The sequence below is a fragment of the Myotis nattereri genome, assembly GCF_964212035.1.
Source record: "Myotis nattereri genome assembly, chromosome: 4".
Lineage (NCBI taxonomy): Eukaryota > Metazoa > Chordata > Mammalia > Chiroptera > Vespertilionidae > Myotis > Myotis nattereri.
In genome coordinates, this window is record NC_138079.1 from 90,581,408 (window position 1) to 90,593,761 (window position 12,354).

General features: G+C 41.3%; 1 protein-coding gene across 1 annotated transcript in view; it reads left to right on the forward strand.

Moving 5' to 3' along the window:
• Positions 1-260: 260 nt before the first annotated feature.
• The window catches only part of MARF1 (meiosis regulator and mRNA stability factor 1), a 42,838-nt gene continuing 30,744 nt past the window's right edge, over positions 261-12,354 (forward strand). Inside the window, exons 1-6 of the mRNA XM_081088932.1 lie at positions 261-404; positions 4,199-4,400; positions 6,261-6,953; positions 7,690-7,858; positions 8,981-9,207; positions 11,999-12,116. Of these exons, the coding sequence (XP_080945058.1) occupies positions 4,257-4,400; positions 6,261-6,953; positions 7,690-7,858; positions 8,981-9,207; positions 11,999-12,116 (1,351 nt within the window). The 5' untranslated portion in view covers positions 261-404; positions 4,199-4,256. The remainder of the gene's footprint in view (positions 405-4,198; positions 4,401-6,260; positions 6,954-7,689; positions 7,859-8,980; positions 9,208-11,998; positions 12,117-12,354) is intronic.

Sequence of the window (12,354 nt, forward strand, 5' to 3'; positions counted from 1 at the left end):
TCCTTGCAACGATAGACCAGGGGGAAGGCCTCCTTAAATTGGGGGTTTTCGTCAAAAAAAGCCGGGGCCGCCCCCCAGGGAAGGTCCCTATTTAAGGGTTTATCGGGAGGGGACTGAGCCTGACGAGGCTGCAGGGCCGCGAGGCCCCGCCCCCCCCAGATTCCCAGCACGCCCTGCGCGGAGAGGACACGACGGTGGGGGAGGGGCGGAGGAAGGGGCGGGGCGAGGGGAAGAAAAGGACGTCGTTTTACGACCGGGGCGGTGCGGTGCGGAAGCGGAAGTGAAGGGCGCGCTTGGCGGCGGCGGCGGGAGCTGCGGAGTCGGGAATCAAAACAAAGGGCCTGGCGGGGCGGGGGGAAGGCGGCGGGGTCGGAATGTGAGCGAAGGTGGAGCTGGCTGTAGAGGTGAGTGTGCTGGCAGCGTTGGGAACCAGTCCTTGATGGGCCCACTTCTCTGGGGCCCCCAGGCTGGAGGAAAGACGGTGTACCCCCTTTCCCCTGCCTATTACTGGCGGAGGTGCGGAAGGTTGGCTAATCGAGAAGGACTGGGACCCACCACTCAGGCCCCCACTAAAGGTTCGGGTTGCTTCCCTTTCGTGTCGGTTCACGACAGCCATTGCTGCGCCGCTGCTGCCCTTGTGTGTGTGGGGGGGGGGGCGGCGAGTTGGCTCCCCGCCCGCACCTGTCTCCCTGCTCCCAATGGTGCCCTCCAGGTGTGGAGAGCAACCTTTCCAGAGGGGTTTGCTCTATGGGAAGGTTAAGAGAGGAAGATGGGGCGGGTGCTTTTGCAACCCTCCTGAGCGTTTTGCATCCTCCTCCGTTCTCAACACTCTCTCTCTAGGGTGCAGCCTCTGGTTTGAAGGGTAGTAGTTGAGTTTTCTTAGGGCTTGAGCCACTCCCACTACTTGGTTGTTACGCGACACCTTGATACACCTTTTAGAGTTCCCCAAGCACCTTTCTGGTATTACTAAGAGCTCTCCAGTTACCTTTATGTCTTTTGAACTTCCTAACATCTCTGAGCGGTAATATTCTGTTTTTGCATACAGAAAAATTGAAACCTAACGGTCTTCCTAGGCGTTTATCGAACTCTTCATTCACTCAGCTATTACGGATATGTGCTAGATTCAGGAGATACAAAAATAAGTAAGGAAACATCCCTACTGTCAGGAAGTTTATATTCAAGTGGAGAGACAGAAAATAAAGCAAGCAAATAAGACAATTTTAGATAGAAGAGCTATTGAAAAAAGTAATGGGGTTGGGGAGGGCGTATGGGGGGGGTGTTAAGGATTAGATTGGGTGTTAAGGTCACTGCTAAATTTTCTACTTGATTGTCTCATTTAATCCAAACAATAGCCCTATGAGAGTGCCACTATTCTCAGGCCCATTTTCCAGATGGGATCTGAGGTTTCGAGAGATTGTGAGCTACACAGAGAGGAAGCCAAAGAATTGGGGATTAATATGCAGACAGTCTGATTTCAGAACCTGTGCTCTCAAACACTATTTGAATTGCTCAGATATTCTTAGAGGTAATGGCAGAAGTGAGACTTAAACGCAAATCAAAGAAAACTTTGCTTTGGCTACTTAAGTTACTTAGTGGCATTCCCAGGAATATTTGGGAAAATTTCCAGGTGCAGGCCACTAACAAGCTAATATGTGTGTACTTTCTGTTGCTGTGTTGAGCAATACAGAGGGCACCTTGGTGTGGTAGAAAGAGGTGAACAAGCCTGGTTTACTCCCTTTCTAATAGTGTGATCTTGCGCAAGTTACAAAACTTCATTAAACTTCTGTTTTCTCCTCTGTAAGATGTGGCTTAATCATTGTATCCCTGTGCCAATCGTAGGCCTGCTACAGTGTAGGTAATAAGTACATATTTGCTGAATGAAGAAATAATGTTAAATAAAAATGCTTAGTAAACTATATTGTACTCTACCTGTCAGCTCACTTTCAGGATTGGCCTTGAAGAGGTTTGTGAGAACACATTGAAGTTGTGTATATCCTGAATATCACAAATTCTTTATGATTTAGAGGAGATTGTGGGAGGTATTAAACCTGTATTTAAGAGGAAAAACAAGTAGCATAATGTACTAATATTGTGGTAGTTAACCTCATCTCTGTCTCCAAATTAACTCCTAATTATAAACAGCTAGGTAAAGTAAAAATATTTATTTAGTATATACTAAGTAGCCAGCCCTGTGCTTGGCACAGGTGATGAAGTGTTGAAATCAAATGGTAGGCTCCTTTATCTAATATTTTTCACCCCCAGTAGTGCTGTGAGGTATATAGGGAAGAAATTAGCCACACTGTGAACCGAGGAAGAATCCAAAATTTAATGAAGTTTTGTAGCTTCAACATAGGGGCCAAATAGTAAATATTTTAGGCTTTGTAGGCAGTATAGTCTCTGTTGCAAATACTTAATTCTGCAATTATAGTGCAAAAATCAGCCATAGACAGTTCTTAAATGAGTGTGGCCATGTCTCGATAAAACTGTTTATAGACACTGAAATTTGAATTTCATAAAATTTTGTGTAATAAAACATTTTGATTTTTTAAAAAAACATATTTTATTGATTTTTTACAGAGAGGAAGGGAGAGAGATAGAGAGTTAGAAACATCGATCAGCTGCCTCCTGTACACCCCCTACTGGGGATGTGCCTGCAACCCAGGTACATGCCCTTGACCGGAATCGAACCTGGGACCTTTCAGTCCGCAGGCCAGCACTCTATCCACTGAGCCAAACCAGTTTCGGCTATTTTGATTTTTTTTCTAAGAATTTAAAAATGTAAAATACATTCTTAGTTCAAAGGCCATTTAAATAAAAGCAGTGGGCTGGTTTTGGCTGGCAGGTCATAGTTTGCCTACCCCTGCTTTATGTGATCAGCCCTCCTATACCTTAAATATGGCACTTGTATCATCATCTCTCCCCTCACCCTACTATGTTGATGTTAAAACTGCTTAAAACGAGGATCATATCAGAGAGATAGCTAAAAGGAATTCTTTTCTATATTCCCAGGTTACATTTCTGAAAGATAAATTAATAACCTTAAAGTGGCCACTGTAGGTAAGAGTAGGTGATTGTTGGGGTATAATGGCGGGGCTTGGAAATGAGATTCAGTTGTCCTTACCATTGGCTGGCTGCCTCCATGCCCAATGACTATTACTGATTTGATCTGCTTTTATTGTACTGTTTAAGTGTTGTTGCACTGGAGTAGATACAGCATGTCTGTGACTTGAGATTTCTCTGTTAGATTTTTGTTGGTATACCAGGTTGCACAGACTAAGAAATTGGTTTGATTTGTTTTGTAGCAGAATCAAATTCAAAGTCTTGGTCGGATGGCTCAGTTGGTTGAAGAGTCATCCTGTATACCAAAAGGTTGTTGGTTCAGTTCCTAGTCACAGTACATACCTAGGTTTCGGGTTTGATCCCTGGTCTGGGCACTTCGAGGAGGCAACTGATTGATGTTTCTTATATCAATAGTTCTCTCTCTCTCTCTCTTACGCTCAAAATCAGTTTTTAAAAAAACCCCACCATATCTTCTGGGGAAGATTGAAAAAAAAAATCAAAAGTCCACAGAGGCCACATAATGTGGACCTTCCATACTGATATCAAAGACCAGTGGGATAAGTTGTTATTAAATCAATTGCAGAATCTTACATAACTGGTAATGAAGACATATAGTTATTCTTTTACTAAAAATTACATGCTCTCTACTGTTAACTTTTTGACTCTCATAAGAAGAGCCTTTAGGGAAAGACAGTTGAGAAGAATTAAGAAAAACTATAGAAAACGTCTACTCAGGGCTAGAGGAGGTTGTCGCCAGCTAAGTGAAGAGGAGAGCTTTCACTCGGGATATGCAGGTGTCCAAGATTTGGCTACTTCTCTCAAGCATGGCTGTCTATAGAAAAGAAATAGGGCTCATCTGGAGTTCATTTTTATTGGAAGAATTATAGAACATGAGAAATGGAAGAGGCCGATTTTTTAAAAAAACAGGTGGATGCAGTCAGAATTTAAGCATAAACAGTCAACCAAGTTTACCAAATGTTAGTAACCTGTAATATGCTTTGAAAGCCATTCTACTTTTGCTCCTTAAGATCTTACTTGTTGGGAGCCATTGCACCATTAATATAGTTGCAGTCTCACATTTTAATAGTAAAATTTGTCCTTATGCATATAAATAACATTGAAATCTCATTCTCAACAGGGTGGAAGAATGAGAGAAAAGAAAGGTGAAAGAATGTTGAACAACTTTGTGTGGCTATATGATGGAAGGAAACGGAACTGAGAACTCCTGTAGTAGAACACTCGGACGGCTTCAACAAGATAATGGTGCTAAGCCATGGCTTTGGAAATTCTCTAATTGCTTTTCTCGTCCTGAGCAGATGTTACCACTTAGTCCCCAAACGGTAACTATGTGCCAGACTAAGGACATAGCAATTCCTAATGCAAATAGGTGGGCGCCCCATCTGTTCTGGGGCAGTTGCTCTCCCTGGAGTCTGTGCTGAGTTTTCCTGGTATCTTAATTATATTACTTCTTGTAGAACATTACTATAATTCCTGACTCAATGAGCATAATTTTTTAACTCCTGTATGTCCACTCTTAAATAACAGTAGATGCTTTAAATACTTAATGTTAACATTTTGGGAAGATTTTTTTCTCATTAAAGTCATGGATTTCAAAGATAAATCCACATTGTAGAATACAATTGGAGAAAATATAAAGTAGATTTTATTTTACTGTAGCCTTCTGAAATTTTTTAAAAATATATATATTTTTTAATTGATTTTAGAGAGGACGAGAGAGGGAGAGAGAGAGAGAAGCATCAATGGTGAAGAGAATCCTTGATTGGCTACATGCCCCCTACTGGGGATTGAGCCTGCAACCTGGGCATGTGCCCTTGACCGGAATCAAACCCGGGACTCTTCAGTCTGCAGGCTGATGCTCTATCCACTGAGCCAAATTAGCTAGGAACAGATCCAGACACTTGATTTTTGTCAGTGGCATTCAGAATTGAGTGTGTTCAAGGGTACCAACTCACAATAACCTTGCCATAAGAGCCAGATTTGTATAAATCAGAATGGCAGCATATTCATTTCCAGCCTGAACTGTAATTACCAAAAGGGCAGAATATAGTGCTTGTTGGATGGTCAGCCCATTGCTGTTACCTCCCTTTTAAGAAAAATCTAACTGAAAATCCAGATTTCTCCTGAATGAATATAGAATCACAGCAAAAGGAGTGAAATCATGGAAGTCAGATGGACCCTTCTATGCTTCCAGGGATGAGCATGTCTCAATCACTATACGAGGGCATCTTCTTCATCTTGGTAAAGCCTGCAGTCAGTCCATAAAGGCTCTTGATTAGTTAGATCTCCTTTCAGGGTCCAGGAGCTCTGCTGAGAGATTTATGTGCATGATCTTATTTTATCCTTCTAACAGTTGTCAGAAGTACATCCCGTTGTTCCCAGTTGAAAGATGAGGAAATGGAAGTGTAGAGGGCTTAAGTAACTTACTCAGGGTCATAAAACTGCTGAGTATCACATGCAAGCCAAGGCCTCTGACACTAACGCCATACCACAACCTTTATAAATTTACTGGCCTCCTGTGTCTATGTTGGAGGAATGTGACAAACTATTTCTCTTGTATCTCTTCCCAGTTTTCTAATTATCCTAATTTTTTTCACTGACCGCAGAATAATTGTTGGCATTAGGGATTTAGGCCATGATATTCTAGGGTTTGCTAAATGTCATCAGCAACACGTTTATAGACTTTTCCACAGATGGGTCACTTGGGGAGATGGCTGAGCTCATCCATAGTGCTTGGAATCTTCTCTGAAGAACCTTACTAAAACCCCTAATGATTTTACTGCAAAGCACTTTGCTTTTAAGCCATCTTTATTGAATGCTGCTGTGACTGTGTTGTTTTCATACCACCTATTTTGTCTTCAGAAGATGCCGTGAGACAAGGGGAAGTTATCAAAAGGAGGTAACTGGGACATAGATGATTAACCCGGCTTACCAAAGACCCCTACCCTAGTCTCTTAAAATTCCGGAAGAACACAGTCTTGCCTTTGGTTGTCTTTCCATGTTCACCTCCTGCAGGCCTCTCTGAAGAATGCCACTGGTTTTAGTTAGTATTCCATTTTGTTTGTTCATGATTGAGTGGTATAAACAGGATCGAATCGTTTCCATTGTTGAATTCAATAGGATGTAACCAAAAATCTCTGACCTCATAAAATTAACTGGTGTTCTGATTTTTTTTTTCTCAGAAAGATTACATGGAGAACAAGAAAGTTGCTGTGGAATTAAAGGATGTACCATCTCCCCTTCATACTGGCTCTAAACTTTTTCCAGCAGTTCCACTTCCAGATACTCATTCTCTTCAGAAAACTAAAATACAACTTCCAACTGTCCCCAAAGTAAGCTGCTGTGCTCATTGCACTAATGAACCCTCCACTTCACCAATGCGTTTTGGTGGTGGCGGTGGCGGTGGCGGTGGCGGAGGTACTGGTAGCTTGATTCATACGGGCACAGTATTAGACTCACAGAGCACCAGGACAATCACATGCCAGGTAGGGTCAGGACTTGCTTTTCAGTCTTCACCTTCACTCCAGAATGCCTTAGCTAGGAACAGTATGGCCGGCATTGCAAGTGACTTTCCCAGCACGTGTCCAGAAAGTAACCTCTCTTCCTGCCAACACCTGCCCTGTTGTGGAAAGCTCCATTTCCAGTCATGCCATGGTAACGTGCACAAGCTACATCAGTTCCCGGCTCTCCAGGGCTGCACCTCTGCTGGCTATTTCCCCTGTTCTGATTTCACAAGTGGGGCTCCAGGGCATTTGGAAGAGCACATTTCACAGTCGGAGCTAACACCTCACTTGTGCACCAGCTCTTTGCACCTAAATGTGGTCCCTCCGGTGTGTTTAAAGGGCTCCCTTTACTGCGAAGACTGTCTAAACAAGGTTTGTATCTTTTTATTTGATATGTTGGGGGCAGCTGAGGTTTGAGGAATGACATTTTTAAAGTGGATATATCTTGAAAAGCCTTTATTTTGCATGGGGTTGAAGATTCTTCCATGATGTCGCTTTCTTCCCATGAGCATAACTTCTGCTGGTCCCAAAGCTATGGGTAAAATGGGAGGGACCATTCAGATAGGTAGAGAGTAATTATTTATATAGTTTACCCTGTTAGGGCCTCTTGAGATAAATCTGTTTTGTACGTGTAAACCTAGTTCAGCAAAGCCTCGTGTACTGTTTTGTCTTTAAAGGCTACAGCACAATTGTGATTTCTTATGACACCCTGTACACGAACCCATTCATGTAATGTAGGTAATTGCATGTTGTCCTTTTGTAGTAATTTGAGGAACTTGAAACTTGGCCTCAATCCCACTTGTGTTTAAGTGAACACTTTAATTCCCTTTATGTAAAGTGTGTCTGAGGTCTCCATTGCAGCAGACACATGCCCCAGAATGTAAAGGTCTGATCATGTGACTCTCTCTCCTGATCATTTCAAGTCACTTCTTCGAGTGAGTTTATGAATTGATAACTAATAGTCTAGGAAAGATTATTTGAAAAGGTATTTTATTAGAGGTTAGCTTAGCATCTGGAAAGGAGAAACACTTGGAATGTGTTTTCAGTTGTTGTATATAATTCTGAAATGATATATCTGAAACCTTTTTAAAAAAAATTTTTAAAACAGCCGGCAAGAAATAGTATAATTGCTGCTGCTAAAGTCTGGCCAAATATACCACCTCCAAATACTCAAACTGCACCTGTTACTGTTCCTCTGTGTAATGGCTGTGGAACCAAAGGGAAGGAGACCACATTGTTATTGGCGACCAGTCTAGACAAAGCTGCTTCGAAATTTGGTAAATGACAGTATGGTATAAATGTGCATATTTAAGTAGTTTTCAATATCATATCCTAACTGTGCATTGCCTGTAAAAGAGTCCTTGTGGTTCTAAAGCTACTGTGTATGTGAGTGTCCATTTCCATCTCTTGGTAAAAATATTTTTATTTTTATAGATCAGTATGTTATTTGCCCTTTATTTGTATTTTTAAAAATATATTGTTATTGATTTCAAAGAGGAAGGGATAGGGGGAGAGAGAGAGAAACAGCAACGTTGAGAGAGAATCATGGATCAGCTGCCTCCTGCACGCCCCACAGTGGGATTGAGCCTGCAACCCAGGCATGTGCCCTAACCAGGAATCGAACTGTGACCTCCTGGTTTACAGGTCAAGGATGCTCAACCACTGAGCCATGCCAGCTGGGCTCATTTGCCCTTTATATTGGGCTGCGGCTAATTGAAATCAGAAGTTGTGTGTAGAAAAATGGGGAGTACATTAGGAGAAATAAGTACTGGATGGGACATAGTGTCAACTTAGGCTAATAATCACACTTATTTATTGTATACTCTCTAGAAGCTGTAAGTCTTTAGAAAGGTTTGGTAATGACTGGTGAAAAATGACATTTGAAAACCTAAGAGCATTTTCCCCAAAAGTAACGAATGTGATATTTTATTTTTTAAAAACATTTAAAAAATATTAAATCAGATGTTAATGCTGCACTAAAAATCATTTGAAAGCGACAGTAAAAACTTTTGTTACCTCTTCATTGTTCTTTCCAATGGGGCAGAGCATGGAAATCGGATCCCAGGGCTGCAGCATCCATTCACCTACGTGTTAGTATTTAGAGATGCATAAGTGGTCAGCATGAGGATGGCTCAGGCTTTGCGATGGATTATTGTGGGCTTAAAGTAAATTAACCTTTTTTAGTTTGTTCTCTTCTGAAAAATAGGAATAATTGCTAAGAGGTACTCTGACAGCTTGGGGGGTTTTTGTTTTATTAGATCAACCAGTGAGGTTGGTATCCTTAAAATTAATATCCATCAATTATTTTGATTTTCTGCCACTAAGAATGATAGCTATTTTATTTTAATTTGCCATTTCTTTTTCATTATGTATAATTGAAAGTGTTAACATTTCTTAAGGCTCACCAGAAGTTGCACTAGCCGGACAGCTGCTGGAAAACTTACCCCCCATTGGAGTTTTTTGGGATATTGAAAACTGCTCAGTTCCCTCTGGCCGCTCAGCCTCTGCTGTTGTACATAGAATCCGTGAGAAGTTTTTTAAAGGCCATAGAGAAGCAGAATTCATCTGTGTTTGTGACATCAGTAAAGAAAACAAAGAAGTTATTCAAGAGCTGAATAATTGCCAGGTAAAAAAATAAAACAGTTTTAATCTATTATGGTAGAAGAATAGGTACATGTGATTTTCTTTCAAAGAATTACAATTCAAAATTTATTTAATGTGCATTTGGAAATAAAGGAAATTAGCAAAAGATTATTTCTAAAGTACAGTAAATCCTCACTTAACATTGTCAATAGGTTCTACAACTTCAAGTGAAATGACATATAATGAAACCAGTTTTGCCCCATAGGCTAATAGATATAAACAAGAGTTAAGTTCCTATAGCAGCAGTACTCAACCTGTGGGTCGCGACCCCTTTGGGGGTCACCTAAGACCATCGGAAAACACATATAATTACATATTGTTTTTGTGATTAATCACTATGCTTTAATTATGTTCAATTTGTAACAATGAAATTGGGGGTCACCACAACATGAGGAACTGTATTAAAGGGTCGTGGCATTAGGAAGGCTGTCCTATAGCAATTCACCAGTGTTACAACAAAATGACATTGAACGAAATGATGTTATTTGAGGGCCTGCTGTACTAGCAATCATGTAATCGTGTCTAATTTTTCAGTAATGCTACTCGTATGTGACTAGTGATATACTTGTATAATGGTTTCCTTTGATTTTCTTTTTTTTTTTCTTTTTTTTTTTTTTAAATATATTTTACCGACCCTCTACAGAGAGGAAGGGAGAGAGATAGAGAGCCAGAAACATCGATGAGAGAGAAACATCGATCAGCCACCTCCTGCACATCTCCCACTGGGGATATGCCCGCAACCCAGGTACATGCCCCTGACCGGAATCGAACCTGGGACCCCTCAGTCCGCAGGCCGCCGCTCCATCCACCGAGCCAAACCGGTCTCGGCTCCTTTGATTTTCATAATTGCTCTGTGAACAAGGCTCATACGATTTATTATCTGAAATTTACGAATGAAATTGAGACCCCCAAAGTGGTTAAGCAACTTAAAAATTTTTTTTAATTCATTTGAGAGAGAGAGTCGGGAGAGGGCGGGGGAGGGCAGAAAGAGAAAGAGAAACATTTTTTTAAATATATTTTATTGATTTTTCACAGAGAGGAAGGGAAAGGGATAGAGAGTTAGAAACATCGATGAGAGAGAAACATCAATCAGCTGCCTCCTGCACGCCCCCTACCGGGGATGTGCCTGCAACCAAGGTACTTGCGCTTGACCGGAATTGAACCCGGGACCCATCAGTCTGCAGGCCGACGAGCTATCCACTGAGCCAAACCGGTTAGGGCATCAGTTTGTTGTTCCACTTATTTATGCAATAATTGATTGATTCTTTTATGTGTCCGACCTGGGATTGAACTCATGACCTTGGTGTATGGGGATGATGCTCCAGCCAACTGAGCCATCTGACCAGGGCTTAAGCAACTTTTTTTTTTTTAATATATTTTATTGATTTTTTTACAGAGAGGAAGGGAGAGAGATAGAGAGTTTGAAACATCGATGAGAGAGAAACATTGATCAGCTGCCTCGTGCCCACAACCAAGGTACATGCCCTTGACCGGAATCGAACCTGGGACCTTTCAGTCCGTAGGCCGACACTCTATCCACTGAGCCAAACCGGTTAGGACTAAGCAACTTTTTTTAAAAATTGATTTTAAAATCAAGAGAGAGGAAGGGAGGATAGAGAGATAGAAACATCGATAAAAGAGAAACATCATTCCACTGCCTCCTCTGTATGCCCCCTAATGGGGATTGAGCCCACATTCCGGATATGTGCCCTGACTGGGAGTCAAACCAGTGACCACTTGGTTTGTGGGTCGATGCTCAATCACTGAGCCATACCGGCTGGACTTAAGCAACTTTTTAAAGATCACATGGCCAGTAAGTAGATAACTAAGATTTAAATCCAGATTGACCCCAAAGTCTGTTCTCTTAAATTGGAACTAGAATCCAGTTCTTTTGACTCTTAGACAAGTAATTCCATTGATATGCCATATTGGTGTCTAAAATTATATACTTATGTTCTTTATAAAAACTAATCTGTTGTGTTTTGCATGTAGTTGTGGCACCTCTCAAAACTTTCTTTGCTTTGAAGACTGTTAATTATGACCTGATAATTTTTTTTTTTGTTAATCCTCACCCAAGGATATTTTTCAATTGATTTCTAGAGAGGGAGGGGAATGAGAAAGAGAAAGATCTATGTGACAGACACATCGATCGGTTGCCTCCCGCATACATCCCAGCCAGGACTGAGGAGTCAAACCTGCAACCCAGATGCATGCCCATGACTGGGAATTGAGCCTTTGACCCTTCAGTGTGCAGGCTACTGAGCCACACCAGCCAGAGCAAGCCTGATAATTTTAATAGGAATAAACACAGTTTAGCTCCCTAAAGGCTAGATGCCTCTCCTGTTCACTACCTGACCCCAGATCCTGAAAGGCGTAGTGTATATAGCATAGACAAATGACACCAGCCCCAAATATTATTTTAATCATATATCAAATCTCTGCTATTCCCAAATTGTTGGTAAAAGCTCTTCGTGAGAGTTCATGCAACTACTTCAAATTTCACTTCCTTTTCTCTGCCTAATTTCTGATAGGGGCATGGATGGAGTGCAAAAGCAGATTAGAGAGGAGAGGGGGGCAATAATGGAAGCAGGCAATTCTTATGGAGAACCAAATTTGAAATTATTGACACCTGGTTGCAATTTTTTCCCATTTCAAGTTGCAATAATAATAATAATAATGAAAGATTTTATTTCCTCAAAGACAGTCTGTTAAGATGTGTAGTGATTTTCTCACCTCAGCCTTTGCTCATTTGTCCTTATTATAAATTAATGCAGGTAACTGTTGCCCACATCAATGCTACTGCGAAGAATGCCGCTGATGACAAACTCCGCCAGAGCCTCCGAAGGTTTGCAAATACGCACACTGCTCCAGCTACCGTGGTTCTTGTGTCGAGTAAGTGTGGAATATCTGCTCATTGTAGCTAAATGCGCTGTGTGGGGATTATAGGAGCCAGAACATGTTAAAGTAAAATGTGTCCGAAAGAGGCTGAAGTACATTGGACATATTTATGCTTATGTCTGGGAACTGTCTGGGAAATAAAAATGGGTCTACATGGAATTCTGTATTTTCTCCTTGGAACTTGAGTAAGGATTCTTGTGGGGCCAAGTTTATTAAAGAAAATGTAATTTTT